The following is an 18136-nucleotide window of genomic DNA, read 5'->3' on the forward strand; positions in this document are numbered from 1 at the left end:
ACCACCGGGCCTAAATAGAGGGACTGGAGTGTCACCTGGGCAGGTCTCAGTGAAGGGGACAGGAGCCCCAAAGTGAGATTCTAGTACAGAGCTTTGGATTCTGGCACAGCAACCTGGATAATTTTTGAGGCCTGACTTTGGGAAGGCCAGTGGGCACCTGGCCCAGGATATTGATCTGCCAGGCCATCTGAGATGCCTCCAATTGACTGCTATTGGTATTGAGTTTGTTCCCATCTGAAAATCATGAATGGCAGAGAGAATAACTTTTCGGAGTATCAGTGATGTCCACCATCATGCCCAGCCACCCAGGTCTGAAGCAGGTCACTCAGCCAAAAACCATACAATCTACCCAATGTCCCCTCATCATCCTAGGGTGCCCTAAAATATGCCAAAGTCCCTCACTGAAAGCACAATACCCAGTGCCAACTCTTATTTGCATGTTTTTGTGACTTATTTGCACATTAATTGAATGTCCCAACCCAACTCCTAGAGCTGGTGAGATGGCCTGGGGTTTGCAGCCAGGTGTGTGTGTTTGGGGGGGGGGGGGGAGGTTAGCACCTGGTGTGTCTCCTTGCCAGGGCCCCAGTTAGTGTGCAGCCCCAAAGTGCTTCTATGGCCACCCCACCCTCCACCCTGGAGCCCAGCTTTTCAAAGGCAGGTCTAGCACTGCAGGCTTGAGAAGGAGAGGCTGCCAAAGTAGGGGCCACCTACTTCTCCCCTTCTGAGCAGACACCTCATCTCAGTCCCCTCCACATGGCCAGCACCACTCTCTGCATGTTTCTTTTGGGGAGTAAAGAAATAAACTATGAGTAAGAATAAAAATGGTACCCAGTGCCCTATAGGCTGGTGCCTGAGCTATCTCAACTGTATTTTCACTAATGAGATGGGGGGCCCCCAGCCCAGTGTCAAAGACTTCCCAGAGACCATAAGAATGGGCAGGCTTCAAACTGGTTGCAGGAGGACTTCCATCATTCCCCGGGCAGCACTGTTGTAAGAACACAATTTGGACAAACTATTCTAATCACCCAGCTATCCAATCATTCTAAGTAGAAGCAAAAGGAGGAGAAAGGCTTGGGCCTTCCAAGTGTCAAGCTGTCACTTGGGAGAAGGAGGAGCTCAGGGAGTGTTCTGATGGGAATGCCCACGGGCCAGTGCAGGATCACCTCTCTGCCTTCCAGCCCAGGGGAGATGATGGAGGCATAGGGGAAGCTCAGGGCTGTAGGGGCTGGGCACCCCTCACATGGCCCCGGCCTTCCAGCGTCTCTGCACTCCCTCCTGGAAGGCAGTGGACAGGGTCAGCCTTGGAAGCGTGTTCCCTAAGGGTAGGGCAGGAGCCAGGGTGCTAAAGGATTACTCTGGAGGGGAACTGTCAACTTCCAGGCAGATGTCTGAGTTGGACAAGGGTCAGGGATGTATCTGCTCACCTTCCTCCTGCCTCTCCAGGCTCTTATTGCCTCCTGGGGCATAGACCCCCATCTTGTGGCAGTCCTCACGTGGGAAGATCAGAGGGAGATTGGAGAGGGGGCCCAAGCTGGCTTGGAAAGCCAGGAAGAAAGGGAGAGTACACCAGAATGGGGTAGACAAGTGAACTATGTGTCTGAACTCTAATACACATTCTCTCATCTGCTTCCACAGTGAGGCTTAGAGGTCGCAGTTTGCCCAAGATCACATTGCCAGTCTGACTCTGACACTCAAGTCCTTCTGCTTCCCAGGGAGGAAGGAGGAACCAAGAAAGAAATGGGTGGACAAAGGGGACAGTCTGGAGGATTCAACAAGAAGGGAGTAGAGAGTGATGATAAAATCACAATGCTGGTTTAGAAAAACTGGCCCAGGCCCCACCATCCAAGTGAGCGCTTCCCCATCAAAGTGGCCCCCTGGGAATTTCATGCATTATCGTAATACTTCCAGGGCTCAAAGCATTTCTGGAGACACATAGGGAACTGTTTCAGAACTGGTTCCCAATTCACACCACGACCCCCATTCTTAACCCAAAACAGCCCCATTAAGTACCACACATAAGTACTAGTTCCCAAACTGGCCGTGTAGTTTTATAATTACAGTTCCCCTCACTGCTACGGAGTGGAGGTCTATGAGGTTCTACACATGAGCAGGTGCATGTGTTGGTGTGGGCAGCAGATCTGGGTGGGTCTCTACTTCCTTCTCCAAATGGGTCCATCTGTGTGCATCAGTACAAGGTGGATCATGTAGGCATTTTCAGGGGGTTTCCTGGGCAATTGTATGCAAGTTCACAACTGTGAGCAGTGTCAGCCAGAGTAGGAAGTCCCTGCTGCAGAGGAACAAGCTGGAAGTGACTCTCTTGACCCACAGAAGCTACACACCATGCGGTACAAGCCTGGACAGGAGACAGGAGCCAGGGCACCACCCAGGATTCCTTCTATCCTTGTGTCACATGAAGAGCGCCTGCCAGGTTCTCTCAAAGAGTCTCAGGCGGTGTACAGACATGGCGGGGGGGGGGGGGGGGGGAGGAAGGAAGAAGGGAAGATCTGAGAAGCTTTGAGCTTTCATATCAAAATCTGATCTCACTGCCCCTTGAGAAGGAGACAAACAAACATCAAAGAACACTTTGCTACTAACAGTTTTGTTTTGGTTTTTTTTAAGCAATCAAGGCAACAGAAGGTGAAAGTCTCCAACAAGCATCAGGACATTGACTCAATGATGTAAAGATTGAGTCAAAGATGAGAAAGGCCATCAGAAGCTCTTGGCCCCCACCCGCAGACAGCTCTACGGCCCCTTCCCAGAACAAAGAACCCCATCCGTGGCCTGGGGAAACCTCACAGGGACAGAGGGCAGTCCCGCAGGTTTGCCACCTGGGGCAGGGTGCTTCATGTGGGTCCTGTGGATGCAAATAATGCCTGAACAGAGAAAGGGAGGGAAAGAGAAACGGGAGTTTGGGGCCAGACGCCGAGTCCCCTTTGCACACAGAACCTGCCAGGGCCTTGTCAGAGCCTCCAGAATTGCCTTGTTCTCCAACATCATCCACCACGGTCACTCGTCCCACTGAGACAAATGAGAGACGTAGAAGGACCCTTCTCAACCTCAAGAAAACCCAGTCCTGACACCAGTTCCTCTTTCTCATATCCCTCAAAGGTGAGACAGTTTTCCTGGATGTCTGACCCCCACCTCTCTCGCAGCAGCTGAAACCCGCTCTCTGAAACTCTATTTCATTTCCCTAATGGGCCACCGCACAAGAAACAGACCTAGAGGACGTGTCATCTGGCAGCAACAACAGTACACTCAGAGTCAAGGGGCCAGAGTATAAGAAGTGATCCGGATGGGCCTCAGTTTACTCCTCTGTGCAATGGGAGAGCACACCTGGCTGATCCCTGACCTCCTGGCCAGCTCTAGATGCCCAAGGATCCAACTCCGAGAAGATGCTCAGCCGGGCACTGTCTGGATCCCAGAGCCCCTAGACTCTGTGCACCTGTTTCTCCTCTCCTGCTTGGTCCTGCCTGGGTGGCTCCAGGCTCCAGTCTTGTCTGAGGCTATTTCCAAGGCAGCCACAGAGCCCCTGGGGGCTAGGACAGAAACGGTGATTTTACAGGAAGTCTGAAAATACACACCAGGCTGCAGAGATTCTGAGGGCCATGCAGGGCAATAAAGAAGCTGATTTATTTTCATCAGTGAAATGCTGAAACCCAATCCCTAGAGCAAGCTGACCCACCAGACGGTGGCGAGGAGATCCTCACCCAGAGCGGAATTAGCTAGAACACAACCTCCCAGGTCTCACCACTGGGGCAGGTGATGGGAAGGGACAGAAGGGGAGGCCAGAGCCAGACAGCTGGGCCACTGTGGCTCCAGGTCCCTCAGGTTGGCCTCTTCCCACCCTGCTGCTGGCCTGCCAGGATCTCCAAGAGGCAGCCACAGCAGTGGGCAGAGCTTGGCAGGCAGCCCATTTTAACACAGCCCCTAATTCTCAGGGGACTTACACTACAGGCTGCCGGGTCCACATGCCCACTTTTGTGGGCAGGGGGCCAGGGCTCCTTAGACTTCTGCCCTCACGAAGCCATGGTCAGACATAGTGGCATCAGAATCCCAGCTCTGCACCTACCTGGCTGTGTAAACATTGGCAGGTTACTTAACCTCTCAGTGCCTGATTCCTCATCTGAGAAACAGAAATGAGAATATTCAGCTCAAGGAGTCATGAGAAGTAAAGGAAATAATGGGCATCTAACAGCAGCTCACATCAGGAGGGTGTACATGGAAGGGGAAGGTAGCCTCTCCTCCTGGTCCCTAACCAAATTGCTGGCTGGGAGTGTCAATTAATACAACCCCCATGGAGGCCGCTTTGGCACTATGAAAATTATATATGCGTATATTCTTCCACTCAGCAATTCCACTTCTAGAAATTTGTCCTACAGATAGACTTGCACAAATGAAAATAGTGTATGTATAAATTAGTCACTGCAGCACTTTTGAAAATAGCAAAAGATTGGAAACAGCCTAAATGTCCATGCTATTTAAATATAGTAAACTGAAATACAGGTTAAATAAAAAACTGTCCTTATGCATGGTGGAATATTATGCAGCTGACAAAAGAAAGAAGGCTCTTATGTGCAATTACGGAAAGATCTCTGTGATGTGCCATGAGATGAAAAAGTTCAGGGTACAAGCCAAATCCTAACAATGACTACGTGACTCTAAGTGATCTGGTCCCCATACTTCTGACCTCATCTCCTATTATAACATCCAGTACAATCCCACTGGCCCCTTTTCTGCTTCCCAAGTATCTCAGGTGGGCTCCTGACTAAGGACTTTGGCACTTGAGATTGGTTCCATCTGCCTAGGACACCATTCCTCAGATATTTGTTCAGCTGACTCCCTCACCTCCTTCAATTTATTGTTCATATGTTCCCCTCTCAGTGACCAGCTTTTTTAAAAATTTCATCTCACCACTCAATGACCCCACTTCCAATCACCCTTGCTCTGCTTAATTTTTTTTCCCAGAGTATTTGCCCCTAACATGCTCTGTCATTTACTTATTATGCCTTTTAAATTTTTTTATTGTCTACCTTCTCCCACTAGAACATAATCATGACAAGGATAAGGATCTTTACTTTGTTCACTGTTAAATCCTCAGCATCTAGAACACTGACTGCACATATAGTAGGCACTTGGTCAGTATTTGCTGAAAAAATGAGCGACTAGGCCATGTACCAAAGAACACAGATGATTTGGGTTTTTCTCTTCTTCTTCGATAGAGTGGATTCAAGGTGATGCCTATAATCACGTGATTCTCGCTCTCCTGGAGTCACCATGACCCACCGCCTGGCCATCCCTGTTGGCTGGAGCCAGGGAGGCAGGACCCATGGAGGTGAAGACCCTGGAAAGACCCTGGGAGCTGGCCTGGCTCTGCCCCCAAAACCGAGCAGAGGGATTGGCTCACACATGGAAATGGACCCTGGCATTTGAATGATGCAGGGGAAGAAGTTCGCACACAGATCCCAGATCCTAGACCCACTGGAACCTCTTCTCATAAATGGCCTCAGAACTGTCCATTGGACAGGAAGCAGGGCCTGGAAGAGTGGACCGAGTGGGAGGGGCTCTGTTGTCCGAAGAGAAGCACACCAGCAAGCAGGCAAGAGTGGGCAAGATGGACACAAGCTCCAGGGACAGTGCTGTCTCTTGAAGACTGATGAAGAGGTGGGCCTGAGAAGCCAGGACAATTAGTGAAGGTGGTAAACTTTGCCAAAGAGCAAACCACCTCAGCTAGCACCTAGGCACCAGCCCAGGACAACTGCCCTGGACAGGGAGAAAGAGGGTCAGGCACAGCCTCCAAAGGCAGTGAGACATACCGAGGGCCTGGCCAGGTCCAGCAAGGAACAATCCAAAATTACCCAGAAAGACAGCCCTTACCACTGAGGGCTGGATGCTGTGAACCGCACACTCCCCTGACCCCCCAACCAGAGCAGAGGCAGCGTCAACCTGCCCCACCTGGGGCTGGAAGCCAAGTAGCAGGGCAGAGTCTGTGCAGGCCAAGGTGAGGAGAAGCAGTGGGCCGGTCGTGTGTGCCCCCTGAGCAGCCGCCACTCAGCTGTGTCCACTGAGCCACAGATCTGGGCTCCGGGGGCAGATCTACCGCAGGATGTTGAGTGCTGTCTTTTCTCTTAATCTCCTGGCTTGTTCTCCCCTTTGAGGCCCCACGTATGTGGAGGGCAGTCCAGCAAGGGAAGCCAGTTCAATTTGATTGCTTTTCTTTCCCCTTACTCTCTAGACTTTGAGCAATGTTGCTACATCACTTTTAGATTTGAAAAACAATTGTCTTTGATGCCTTCAATGTCATCTGCCTCCAAGGCTCAGGACAAACGCAGCCCCTCTGTAAAGCCATCTGCCTCTGATCACCGCCCCCCAAGAAGCTTCTACTCTCCTGAGAATCTGTGGCCCTCGGCTTTTTGGGGGTTGCAGTGCTGCCTGTTTGATCTCACTACACACACCCCCGACCCCACCCCCGCCAACACACACACCGCCCTTGTCTGCAGGCAACCCCAGGGCATGATCTTCTAACACATCAGGACTGTGCCTGTCACCTAGTAGGTGAGCTGAGAAACGAAATGGAAGGAGGAGGGAATGATGGGTGAAAGGCAGCTTTCGTCAGATAAGAAAACATATTTGATTAATGGAGGCTTGAGTTTCTTTTCTTGGACATGATTGAAGTCAGTATCTTGGGGTCTTGCCGGGTCCAGCTAACTTGCGCTTGTCTGGGTCTGGCAGGTGAGAAAGAGGGAGGTGGTGGAGGGGGAAAGGAGTGCACAGTCTCCTCTTCCCCTGCCTCAAGCCTGATATCTGAGCACAAGGCAAGGGCAGACGATGCCGCTCAGGCCACTGGCCAAGAGCTCTGCGTCCGCTCTGAGTGTGGCTCCGGCCTTCCAACCTCCACCTGATGGCAGAGATTACAGAGGACCAAAGGCACATTCACTCAGGAGGGTATTGGTTTACCAAATGTTCCACGGGCAGACACTGCTCCCCAAGCCTGCCAGCTGCCTCGCAGAGCAGGGCCAGCTAAGGGTTCGAGGGCATCAGGACAAGCCCCACCCCACCAGACATGGAGCAGTGCTAAGCAGGTGGCCGGCAGATGCTGGGTCACTGGTGTCATCTTCCTTACCCACAAGGTCAGGCCGACCTTGCATTTGAATAATCATACTCTGGTTGTTCCGGGAGTTCAGGAGAGGACTCCCCTCCTGGGGGAGGAGAAAGTACCCAGATCTTCCTCAAGAAGGCATTTGATCCCTGCCTCTGTCACAATCTCTGTGTAGATCATCCCCACTGAGATCCATCTCCCTTGATTCTCAACATATCTGCCCAATGGGGCCAAGAGGACAAGGAGTCAACCTGCTTGCCACGGCTGATCCAACCTCTCACAGTCAGGAAGTTCTGCCAGGTGGCTAACTCACATTCCTCCTGCTGCAGTCTAAGCCCTTTGTCCTATATGACGTGCTAGAACAGGGACAGATCTTTCAATAGCAGCTTTGAATTTCTCAGCCCACTCACCTACCCACCCTGAAGTTACAGACCAGAAGGGCTGCCCTTTCCCACAAGCCAAGTTAAGATTTCCCAACAAAAATCAGTTTGGTGCTGAACTCCAGACTAGGCACTAGCACTTAGAAAATCATCCTCTGCTCAGTTACAAGGAGCAGATGTAATCCTTCCGGGATCCCTGGATTCTTTGTGTGAATTATTTGAGCCCACATGCAATCTTGTGCTCCCCTATATTACTGGTTCCTCCCATATCTTATACCCAAAAGTTTGGAAGGTAGGAATGTCACCTGTATGAATTTATGTCATGGGGGTTGTTCTTCCCACAGCCTACCCGCTTCATTCCCAATGCAAAAGGGCCGCTGCTCTCCCTCATCCTTCTGGCCCTGGGGACATGAAGGGACACAGAGCCATGCAGGTGGCTAAGGCAGCTGGAGGCAGAACTCCTGGGCTTTTGTGCTGCTCTGCCATCCAGGGACCTGAAACCCAGCCTCCCTCTCTGTGTAATGGGGCAGGTTTTCCACCAGTTCCAGGGCTGGAAAAAGATCAGACCAAGAAGCCTAAAGCATTTCAGGCTATAGATGAATAATCTTTGAGATTAAGATTTAAAATAAAAGAAAGCAGTGTGGATCTCTAGCCTTTCTGTTACTGCCTCAGTTTCCTCACTATACAGTGGGAACAGTAGCTGTAATCTGAAGTTAATATGGAAGAATTTGGATCTCAGTTGTGACAGAAGCCACAGGAAACTGAACACCACATTCCAAAACTAGGGCTTGCAGAAAGAGGTGACAGACATCAAGAAAGGGAAAAGACAACCCACAGAACAGGAGAAAATATTCTCAAATCATATATCTGATAAGGGACCTATTTCCAGACTGTATAAAGAACTCATAACTCAATAACAAAAAGACAAAACCCCAATTTCAAAAAATGTACAAAAGATGTGAATAAACGGTTCTCTAAAGAAAACATCATATATATATGTGTGTATATGTATGTATGTATGTATATATACATGCCAGTTAACAAAGATGTTCAACATCATTAATTCTCAGGGAAATGCAAATCAAAACCGCAATGAAATACCACTTTACACCCACTAGGATGTCTAGAATACCAAAGAAAATTACAAGTGTTGGTGAGGATGTGGAGAAATTGCAATCTTCATACATTGAGAGGAAGGAATGTAAAACGGTGCAGCCACTTTGGAAAACAGTCTGGCAGTTCCTCAAACAATTAAACATAGGATTACCACATGACCCAGCAATTCTACTCCTAGCTATTTACCCAAGAAAAAATGAAAACATGAGTAAATGCAAAAAGTAATACAAAAATATCCATAGTGGCATTCTTTAAAACAACCCCAAAGTGAACAATGCAAATATCCATCAACTGATGTATATACAAACAAAATATGGTATGTCCACGCAATGGGAAGTTATTCAACAATAAAAGTGAAGTACTGATACATGCTACAAAGATGAACGCTAGAAACATTATACTAAGTGAAAGCCATATACTCTATAGTTCCATTTACATGAAATATCCATAATAGATAAATCTACGGAAAGTAGATTGGGGCTGGGGCGGGGGCGGGGACAGAAATGGGGAGTGACTACTAACAGGTAGGAGAGGTTTCTTTAAGGGGTGATGAGGATGTTTTAAAATTAGATCATGGTGAGGATGCACAACCCTAAATATACTAAAACCCGTTCAATAGCACACTTTAAACAGGTTAAGTTATGGTATTAAGTTTTATCAGTATAATATAATCTTATTATATAATATTGAGAATATATGCTATCAGCTGCTTTTTTGTTTTTGTTTTTTTTTTAAAAGAGAGAGGTGGCTGGAAAGTGTTTTGTGGCTCTACACTACCCCCATGCACATCCATATCAAAGGAGCAACAGGGTCAGGAGGTGGGAGTCTCTAAGAGGAATTGGGCGGGGAGAGTTATTTTGCTCTAAGTACCACCTGCTAGGGGCTCTTCCCTCATCTCAGGGAGTCTGTTCAGCTCAATGTCAGTTGGCTGGAGCACGGAGAACATGGGAGAGAGGGCCAGGCTCAGGCCTGAATGTCTGCAGGGTGAGAGGCAAGCAGGGAAACAGAGAGAGGGGCTGCCTTTGCCCCCCACAATCCCAGGCTTTACTGAGGTCCAGAGTGCCTAAGGGTTCCCATAGACCAAGGGGAGAGAGAGCCGCCATGGCTGCCTCAGATCCTGTCCAAGAGGGCCCCCTGGAGGGCTGAAGGGGCTTCAGCAGGAGGAAGCTGGAGGGAGCAGGGGGACACCTGGGCTGAGGGTCACGAATGTCTGACAGAGCTGCAGTCACCCACCTGAAGGAAACATTGAGGGAGAGGCTGGGGAGGTTTGGAAGGGGGTGGGGGGTGTCTACAAAAACACCCACAGAAGGGCTGCAAGACAGAAACAGCATGGGACGCCTCCAGAACCTCCCACTGGCAAAAAGCACAGCAATCATATTGCCACCCAGAGCAGGCCAGTGAAACATCACAACGATGCCAGGCAGGCAGGAGTGTCCTGATCCCTTCCCTCTCTGCCTCTCTTCCTGTAAGTCAGGAAAACAGAGAGAACCTACTGAAGCACACACACACACACAGCTGACAGCAGGTAGGAGCTGACAAGAGGGAAGAACTAACTGCATGAAGTACCAAGGTCACTGACACTGGGCACATTTATTACTGACCAGAGGATCTTTTATTATCTGAGAGTGGCCAGAAAAGGCACAGGACTCACCCTTATATCATTTGGGGGCAAGCTGGAAGCAAAGGATACATTTAAAGGTCAGGGGTAGATAAAATGAACTGGCTCTATAATCACATCCTGCAAGTTCTGCTTGTTCAGTGTAAGAGTAACAAAACAGCAGCTGCCTATAGGGGTTTGGCGAGCGGTGACCAAGAGAACGTATAGTCACTGGAGCCTGGCACAGGGTAGGCACACAAGGCTCATCATTGTCTTTGTCATCATTATCCTCAGTGTTCGGGTTTTAGATTAGAAGTCCCCTTTGGAATCCATCCTCCTCAATTCACTGATATGGAAATGTAGAGACAGACAGGGGAACTCTTCCAAGGTCACACAGCAAGCTGATGTCAGAGGCAAATCTCCTGACTCCCAAGTGGGGCTCCCAGAACAGGGCCATCTGTAGAATGGACCAAGGGATATGGGCTTCTTCTTAACAAGAGAGGACTTGTATACATTCAAAATCACATTTCTATCTTCTCTCCTCTAGCACTTTAATAATAATAATTAATAATAATAATAGACACAAATTATTGCCAGCATAGTACATACCAGGCACTCTTCACATTTTACATATATTACCTCAATGAATCTTAACAACAGAAGGTATTGTTGTCTTACCCATTTCACAGGTAAAGCATTTGGGTCTCAGAGAGGTAAAGTGACTTGACCAAGGAACACAGTTATAAACAACAGAGCTTGGAACCACACCTTCTGATCCTCAATCCCATAGTCTTACCCCTATAGTAGAGGTTAGTCTGTTAAGCATTATTTCAGTTCTCCATCTTCCATACACAGCTTCCCTACACCTTTGAAATAAGGCTTGGATGTGTGAGTTGTCTTGGCCAATACAATATGAGCACAAAGGAAGTGGGTCACATCCAGGTGGAAACAGCATGCGAGTCATAATGTCCTCCACCCGCTAAGACAGCAATGGCGGAAGCATCTCTGAGATGAAGCCACCAGCAGCCCAGAGTAACTAAGATGCACAGAGACCCCTGCCAACTCACACTGGACAGGCAGCAGGGGCAAGAAATATGTTTTTCTGGGTTAAGCCACTGAGAATTTGGGGCTGTTTGTTACCTGGCATAACCAAGCCTCTCCTGGCTGATACAACCACCAAGCTAGGCTGCTGCCTCGCTCCACACTCAGGAGTTGAGAAGGTCTGAGAGGGAAGCTCAGCGGGTCCATCTTAGCTCCTCAAAAGTCATAGAAGGAAACAGTGACTAAGCTCAAAGAAATGAAAATAATCACTACTCCAACTCCTTCATTTTACAAGAAATGAAGAAAATCTAAAGAAAAGGAGTTACAAAGATGCCCAGAACCCAAATCCCCACCTCCCAGGCCAATGCTTGTCTGGGTCTGTCTGTCTCTCCCTCCATGGATCTCACCTGTTTCTCTCTCCTTCTCAGTCTCTGCCTGCTTGCTGTGTATCTCTCCCTCCTTCTTTCTCTCAAAAAATTAAAATTAAAATTAAAAGTCCGAGAACCCTTGGACAAGCCCACAGACCAGGGACCCCTGACTGCTATCAGAAGGCTTTTTCCCAGCATAGGCATAAGAATTTGAGGAGGGGGCCAGTGCCCCCCAGAGCAGGATATTCTCCCCTGAAGAAGGGAATGCCTCTCCCCACAGGTTCTGGGGGCTCAGAAGCTTGGGCACAAAATCAAGCCCCCTGTCACAGCCCCTGGCTCTGGAGGGACTGCCCACAGAAACAAAAGAAGTCACATGGGAGGAGAAACCCAGAAGTGGGTGGTTAGCAGCCCCCTTGCCATCTTCAGCCAAGCTGAGGAACTTGTCCTGTTCTCCTTTCACGCTTTCTTTTGGCCCCGGGCCATCTACTGCTCTGCTCAGCACTGGCCCCAGCTCCCCAGGCCTCTGTGTAAGTTGTGAGAAGCTCTGAACAGCTCAGGGTCCAAGGAGGTCAGGGAAGGGCAGGAGCAAGGGAACTCAGGCCTGGTCAACCTTGAGGCTTCTCGGAGGCAGAAGGCAGCCCACTTCCCTTGGTGTGGGACTTGCTTCCGAGAAGGCTTGCCCTAGAACACTCCGGAGGAATTTGGAGACGGCTCTGTGCAGCATAGGCAAAAACACAGCCCCACTCCCACCCACGGGGAGCTGAGATCTGGGCATGGGGCTTCAGAACTCAGGCCAAACAGCTAATGGGGCTTCTGGAGGCTGTGAAATGTGGTGTCAGCCAGAGCGCTGAGCTGGCAGGCTCCAGAGCAGACTGAAGAATGGCAGAGACAGCCTGAGAGAAGGTTGGTCGAGGACCAGACTGCTCTCCCCTCCACCCATCTTGGGCCTTCTCCTCCTCCCCACTCAGGACCAAGGCCCCAGGCATCTAACTATGGGAAACCCAGAAAACTCCTTCCTAGGTGTTTATGGGCTGAATTCCCACCCCCCAAATTCATACATTGAAGTCCTAAACCCCAGCACCACAGAATGTGGCTGTATTTGGAGACAGGGTCCTTAAAGAGGTAAATAAATTTAAAAAGAGGTCATATGGGTAGGCCCTAATTCAATCTGGCTGGTGTCCTTGTAAGAGAGGATTAAGGCACAGGCTCACCATGGGAAGACCAGTGAAGAGACAGGGAGAAGGCAGCCGACCATAAGCCAAGGAGAGAGGCCTCTGGAAGAACCAACCCTTTCTACAGCTTGATCGTAGATTTCCTGCCTCCAGAACTATGAAAAAAGTAATGTCTATTGTTTAAGCCACTCACTCTGTGTTACTTGGTTATGGCAGCCCAACCTAAGCTACCAGGTGATCGGGTTCACCAGAGGACACTGCTCCCAATGTAAGGAGTCCTGAGATGGCAGGCACTCCCTGTCCCTCAGTCACCTGCCCCAAGGCCTGGAAACTTCAGTGGCCAGAAAGTTCTTGCTGTTGACTTCCATTCATTCTTCTCCTTTCTTCACTTCCCCCTCCTTCTGGTCTAAAGGCAGGTGAGTCCCCAAGCACCCATGGTCACCCCAGCCTCAGTCCCCCAGGCAGAGGCACACTCTCTCCCTTTTCCCTCTACTTCTGGTTCTATTTCATGGGCCTGTCCAAAGTGACATGGACCACCCTGTGTGGCAGCAAGCTCCCTGTCATCTAGGGGTTTGAGAAGTTGGGCAGCCACCTGAGTTAGGGGGATGAAGGTGCTGAACAAGCCGAGCGCTAAGGCAGGTGGAAAGGGATGTGAAGTCAGACCCCTAGATTCAAATATCAGCTCCATTTCTCTCATGATCCCAGGTGACATCCCACATCTTGCCACACCTCAGTGTGGTCACTGGTACAGCAAGAGCTGAGATCATGCAAAAGTGGGTTCCACACATGGACACTCCCCTTTTGGAAGTTCCCTTCCCCTCCCGAGCCTCAGTTTCCCCACTGATGGGTTCTATGATAGGCCTGGGCCACCCCAGCCTGAGAGCTCAGCCTACAGAGAACGGAAGGCCCCGTATGGTTCTTCCTGCCTTCATTTTGCTGCTGATATTAATCAGGGATGTCCTGGCGAGTGGAAGAATTCACTAAGCATCACAATGTTAGACACCCAAAACTGCGATTGGGAGTGAGTGGGGAGGGTGAGGATACAGGCAGCGAGGAAGGGGTTAAACACAGAGCAGTCATGACCCTGGGGGTTAAGTCAGGGTCACCTGGAGAGCTTCCCAGAGGAACTGGAGCTCTGACCCCAGCACTGGCCTCTCCTCACTACAGTGAGTGGGGCAAGGTGGGGCCCAGGCCAGAGATGATTTCTGTTCCAGGGTGCCTGGCTCAGTGCCCCTCGCCTCCCCTCTGAGCTGCCTGGTGGGCTCCAGAGAAACTGGTCTAGCCTGGCCTCTCCTATCCAGTCTCCTGGCAGGCCTGAAATAGGAGAGGCAGACTGCTTCCAGAAATGGCCTCATCTCACCTTGGACACATCACTCTCTACCTATTTGGGGAGGCCAGCCCTTCACTAGAGTCATTCCTGAGTGAGCAGCCCTTCACCCTCTGGGGAGGCGGGGAAGAGACATGAAGGGATGTGTGCATCTCTGGTGTGCCCCGCACTGAAGTCCTGCTACCGCCAGTACCGGGGCCAGCCCCGTGGCCTGCAGGGTACTACACTGCATATACCACCACTCTTAAGCATTGTGAAAGGCAAGACCAGGGTGATCTGGTCTGTCCAGGAGTGAGAAGTTGGGGGTAAAGCGGGCAGACACTCACCTAAGCTCAGCAGGGACCCGGGCATTGCCACAGCACCAGATACCCAAAACAGGCCCCTGGGGACATCAGGCAACCCAGGACTTCTCAGTGGTTAGCACTGGGTTTTTGTACCCAGATCCTCTCTTAACTAGCTAGGCAACCTTGGGCAGGTTACTTCAGACTTCTGTACCCCAGTCCCCTCATCTAGCCGTGATAATAGAGCCCACTTCTCAGGGTGTCTGTGAGCATTAGATGAGGTGGTGACTATCAAGTACTGGCACCATGGCTGGCATGTGGCACAACCAGCGCTGGCTGCCAAGGCCAAAGGGCCTTCTCCCTTATTCCTGTCTGCAGACCTTTGAGATGCTGCCATAGTAACTACTGATGTGTCTGGGACTCGTGAGAAAACACAGCAGGCAGCCTCTCCACACCTGCTGATCCCCAAAAGTGGTTCACTGAATCCCCATGTTGCAGCAGAGTAAACTGAGGCCCCAAGAGGATGGCATCTCATCAAAGGATTTGAACCCAGATAGTGTAGCTCCAGAGGTTGCATTCTTAACTAACTCTGGTACTAAACTGCTTCTCATCAAAATTGGTACAATAACCCAATGGCATGGATACTATTACTGCTCCAAGTTTGTAGACGAGGAAACTAGGACCACAGGAAGGCTAAATAATCTGACCACAGACATACAGCCCAAGAGGAGAGAGCTGGGCTTTGGACCCAGGCGGGCGGGCTCTGAAGCACATACGCTCGCCTGCTGCACTAAGGTACCACCTCAGGGTCAGCCGGCCTCTCCTGGGCGCGGATCTCCCAGAGAACAGGCAGAGCCCCCTGGGACACCACATCACTACCCAGGCCATGCCCTCAGCCCTGGGGCCACTCCAGGGAAAGGCCACACCCCCTCCCAGGCTCCAGCTTAGGCCATCTCCTAAGCACCCCAGAATCTTGGGGGTTAGATATTCCTACCCCAGTTAGCACATGGGGAAACTGAGGCACGAGGACACAGGCCTCCTGCTTCTCTCTCTTGACTAGAGAATTGGCTGGTAGAAACTGCTTTGTGTCTGGGCCCCAGAATCTACAGCAGTGGTTCTCAACTTTCCTAATGCCGCGACCCTTCAATACAGTTCCTCATGTTGTGGTGACCGCCAACCATAAAATTATTTTCGCTGCTACTTCATAACTGTAATTTTGCTACTGTTACGAATCATAATGTAAATATCTGATATGCAGGATGTATTTTCATTGTTACAAATTGAACATAATTAAAGCATAGTGATTAATCACGAAAACAATATGTAATCATATATGTGTTTTCCGATGGTCTTAGGTGACCCCTGTGAAAGGGTCATTCGACCCCCAAAGGGGTCGTGACCCACAGGTTGAGAACCGCTGATCTAGAGCCTTCCAGAAATCCCCCAGGCAGGAGGAAGAGCAGGATGGGGCTAATGCTCCTGTTCCTGCCCCAGGCTTCTCACAGTTTGCTGTCCTGTCCCTGGTGGGGAGGCGGGGTTGCAGCCCAGCAGCAGCAGGGAGCACACACTGGGACTAGTGGGGTCTGCCCCGGTGACCACCCAGCTGCCTCCCCTACCTTCCCTGCCTTCCCTGCCCACCTTACAGGCATAGAGTCAGCTTCTCAGACTCCAGACAGGAGCTGCTCTGTCCCTACAGGATGAACTGACCTTTAACTGGCCAAAAGGTCCCACTGGTTCCATCCCCTGCCTAGGGGAGCAGGTCACAAGAGAAGGGAGGGCAGCCCAGGGGGCAGGACAGAAGTCCAGGGCCTCCCCTTCCCCCTCCCCCCAACTCACTGTTCTCTCTGTCTCCCTTCCTTCCCTCATGGCCCCTCATTTTGTCCCAAGCCCTGGCCTTCCACAGCCACTCCTTCTTCCCCCTTAATTATTTTACCTTTTATTTGCCTGGCACTTTAGAGTTTACCAAATGTTTTTATATTTATCATCGCATTGAATCCACACCAGGGAGAGATGGAAAGACACTGAAAATTCCTTCAAATTGCCAAGTGTTCTTGTTAAAAATGCAAACATCCCCAGAAGATGAACAATTAGGCTGGCAGCCACCGCTAGCTCAGGACTAATTCGTTTCATCCTCTGCCTCCTCCTGCTCTTCCTCGGCCACTCAGTACAAGGGGATGGGGTTGGGGAGGGGGAAAGGGGGAGGAGTGCTTTGTGGGGCTGCCTCAGAAGGGTGGGGAAGGTCCTGGTGGGGTGTCCGCACATCAGGGGGAAGGCAGGGTAGGTGTGAGGACGAGCCTTCAATTTTGCAATGTCACACATGAACAACATGCTCCCATCACGCCCTAAATTCTAGCCCAACCGGCACCCTCCCCCTGTATCACTCATTCTAGTGTCTCCAAGGCCAGAGGGAGACTCTTCATGCAAGAAAAGGCTTAAAAGATGTTCAGGGTGGAGTCCACAAATCCACAACCTTGGAGAAGGAGGTGGGAGGCAGGGTGAGGATGCCTGGTTCTCCCTAACACAGCTCTGCCATGTGGCCCAGGGTCCCCAGGACAGGTCAGGTCTACCCCAGAACAGTTTCAGCTGGAAGGAGAAGCCCAGAGGCTGGGTGCTGGTGTCCTCGAAGGGATGCATCCTGGGTCATGGGGATATATCAAGGGGGACTCAGTTACCCCAACTGAAAACTAATGGAGGGGTGGGCCGATGGTCCTGAGGCTCCTCCCAGCTCCCACATTCCACAGTCCTGGGACCAAATCAGGAAAATAAGCCTGTGGCCAAACCCCAAACAGGGCGTCTCAAGAGTTCTTGAGCTCCAAGCTTGCTCACTTTTGGAGGCCCTGTCCCGCATCCCATCACACATATTCAAATGAACCACATAAATAAATACAACCCCATATATAGCTCCCAAGAGTTGAACTGAGTTGCAGTTGACCATCAGACATAATGTTAGGTTTCGCAGCTAAACGTCTATTAATTTCCATTCTGTAACTTTCTTTTCAAATGTTGGAGCCTATCTGTTTGTTTGCAGCTCTCAAACATTTTCGTTGGCTGTTGATGAAAGCCCACAGGCCCTCGATTCTCTGTCCACATTCCTAGTGCTTTGAGCCCAGAGAACTCAGGCAGTGAACCTGGAGAAATGCAGCAGCAGGTTTTAAAAGAAATCTAAGAAATGCTGCATTGGCATTGCAGCGGGTACCACAAGGTCCACTCCAGGACACCTCCTCTAAGGATCCCTCCCAGACCACTCCAGCTAACATGAATACTTCCCCTGCAGAGCACTCACAATCTGTGGGACTCATTTGGCACCAATGGTACCTCCTCGTGTGTCTGTTTGGCTATGTGTGTATGTTTTTTTTAGCTCTGTCTTCATTATTTAACACATTCGTGTTTGCCTTATCGTCTCCCACGGAACTATGAGCTCTCAGAGGTGCCTCAGACTTCTCTGCCTTCTCTTTGAACCCAGTGTGGTGTTAGCGCCAAACGAGAGAGCCCGCGGCCCTGGATACAGGGGCTGTGTGGTTTGGGGAGCGGCAGGAAGCCACTGGCCCCACCAGCCCCACCTACCCTCCATGCCGTCATCACGATGCCCATTCAAGTTGTCGTAGGAATCCCAGCGGATGAGGGGATCAGAAGTGTTGTAGTCCACTGACACACTCGGCCCATTCTCCAGGTGCTCCATGCCTAACAGGATGGGAAAGGGCAGGATGATAGTGAGAAAAAAGAAAAAAGGGATCAGCAGCTGGAAAAACAGAGGAAGC

At 50.5% G+C, this 18136-nt stretch overlaps 1 protein-coding gene across 11 annotated transcripts in view; it reads right to left on the reverse strand.

Moving 5' to 3' along the window:
- TNS1 (tensin 1) overlaps positions 1 to 18136 on the reverse strand; it is a 215614-nt gene that overhangs the window by 54161 nt on the left and 143317 nt on the right. For all 11 annotated transcript variants that reach the window (XM_090283637.1, XM_090283613.1, XM_090283595.1 and 8 more), the window contains one exon: positions 17943 to 18059. In XM_090283637.1, coding sequence (XP_090139763.1) covers positions 17943 to 18059 — 117 coding nt within the window. The remainder of the gene's footprint in view (positions 1 to 17942; positions 18060 to 18136) is intronic.

The sequence above is a fragment of the Furipterus horrens genome, unplaced genomic scaffold (assembly GCF_987537825.1).
Source record: "Furipterus horrens unplaced genomic scaffold, mFurHor1.1.pri manual_scaffold_1, whole genome shotgun sequence".
Taxonomy (NCBI): domain Eukaryota; kingdom Metazoa; phylum Chordata; class Mammalia; order Chiroptera; family Furipteridae; genus Furipterus; species Furipterus horrens.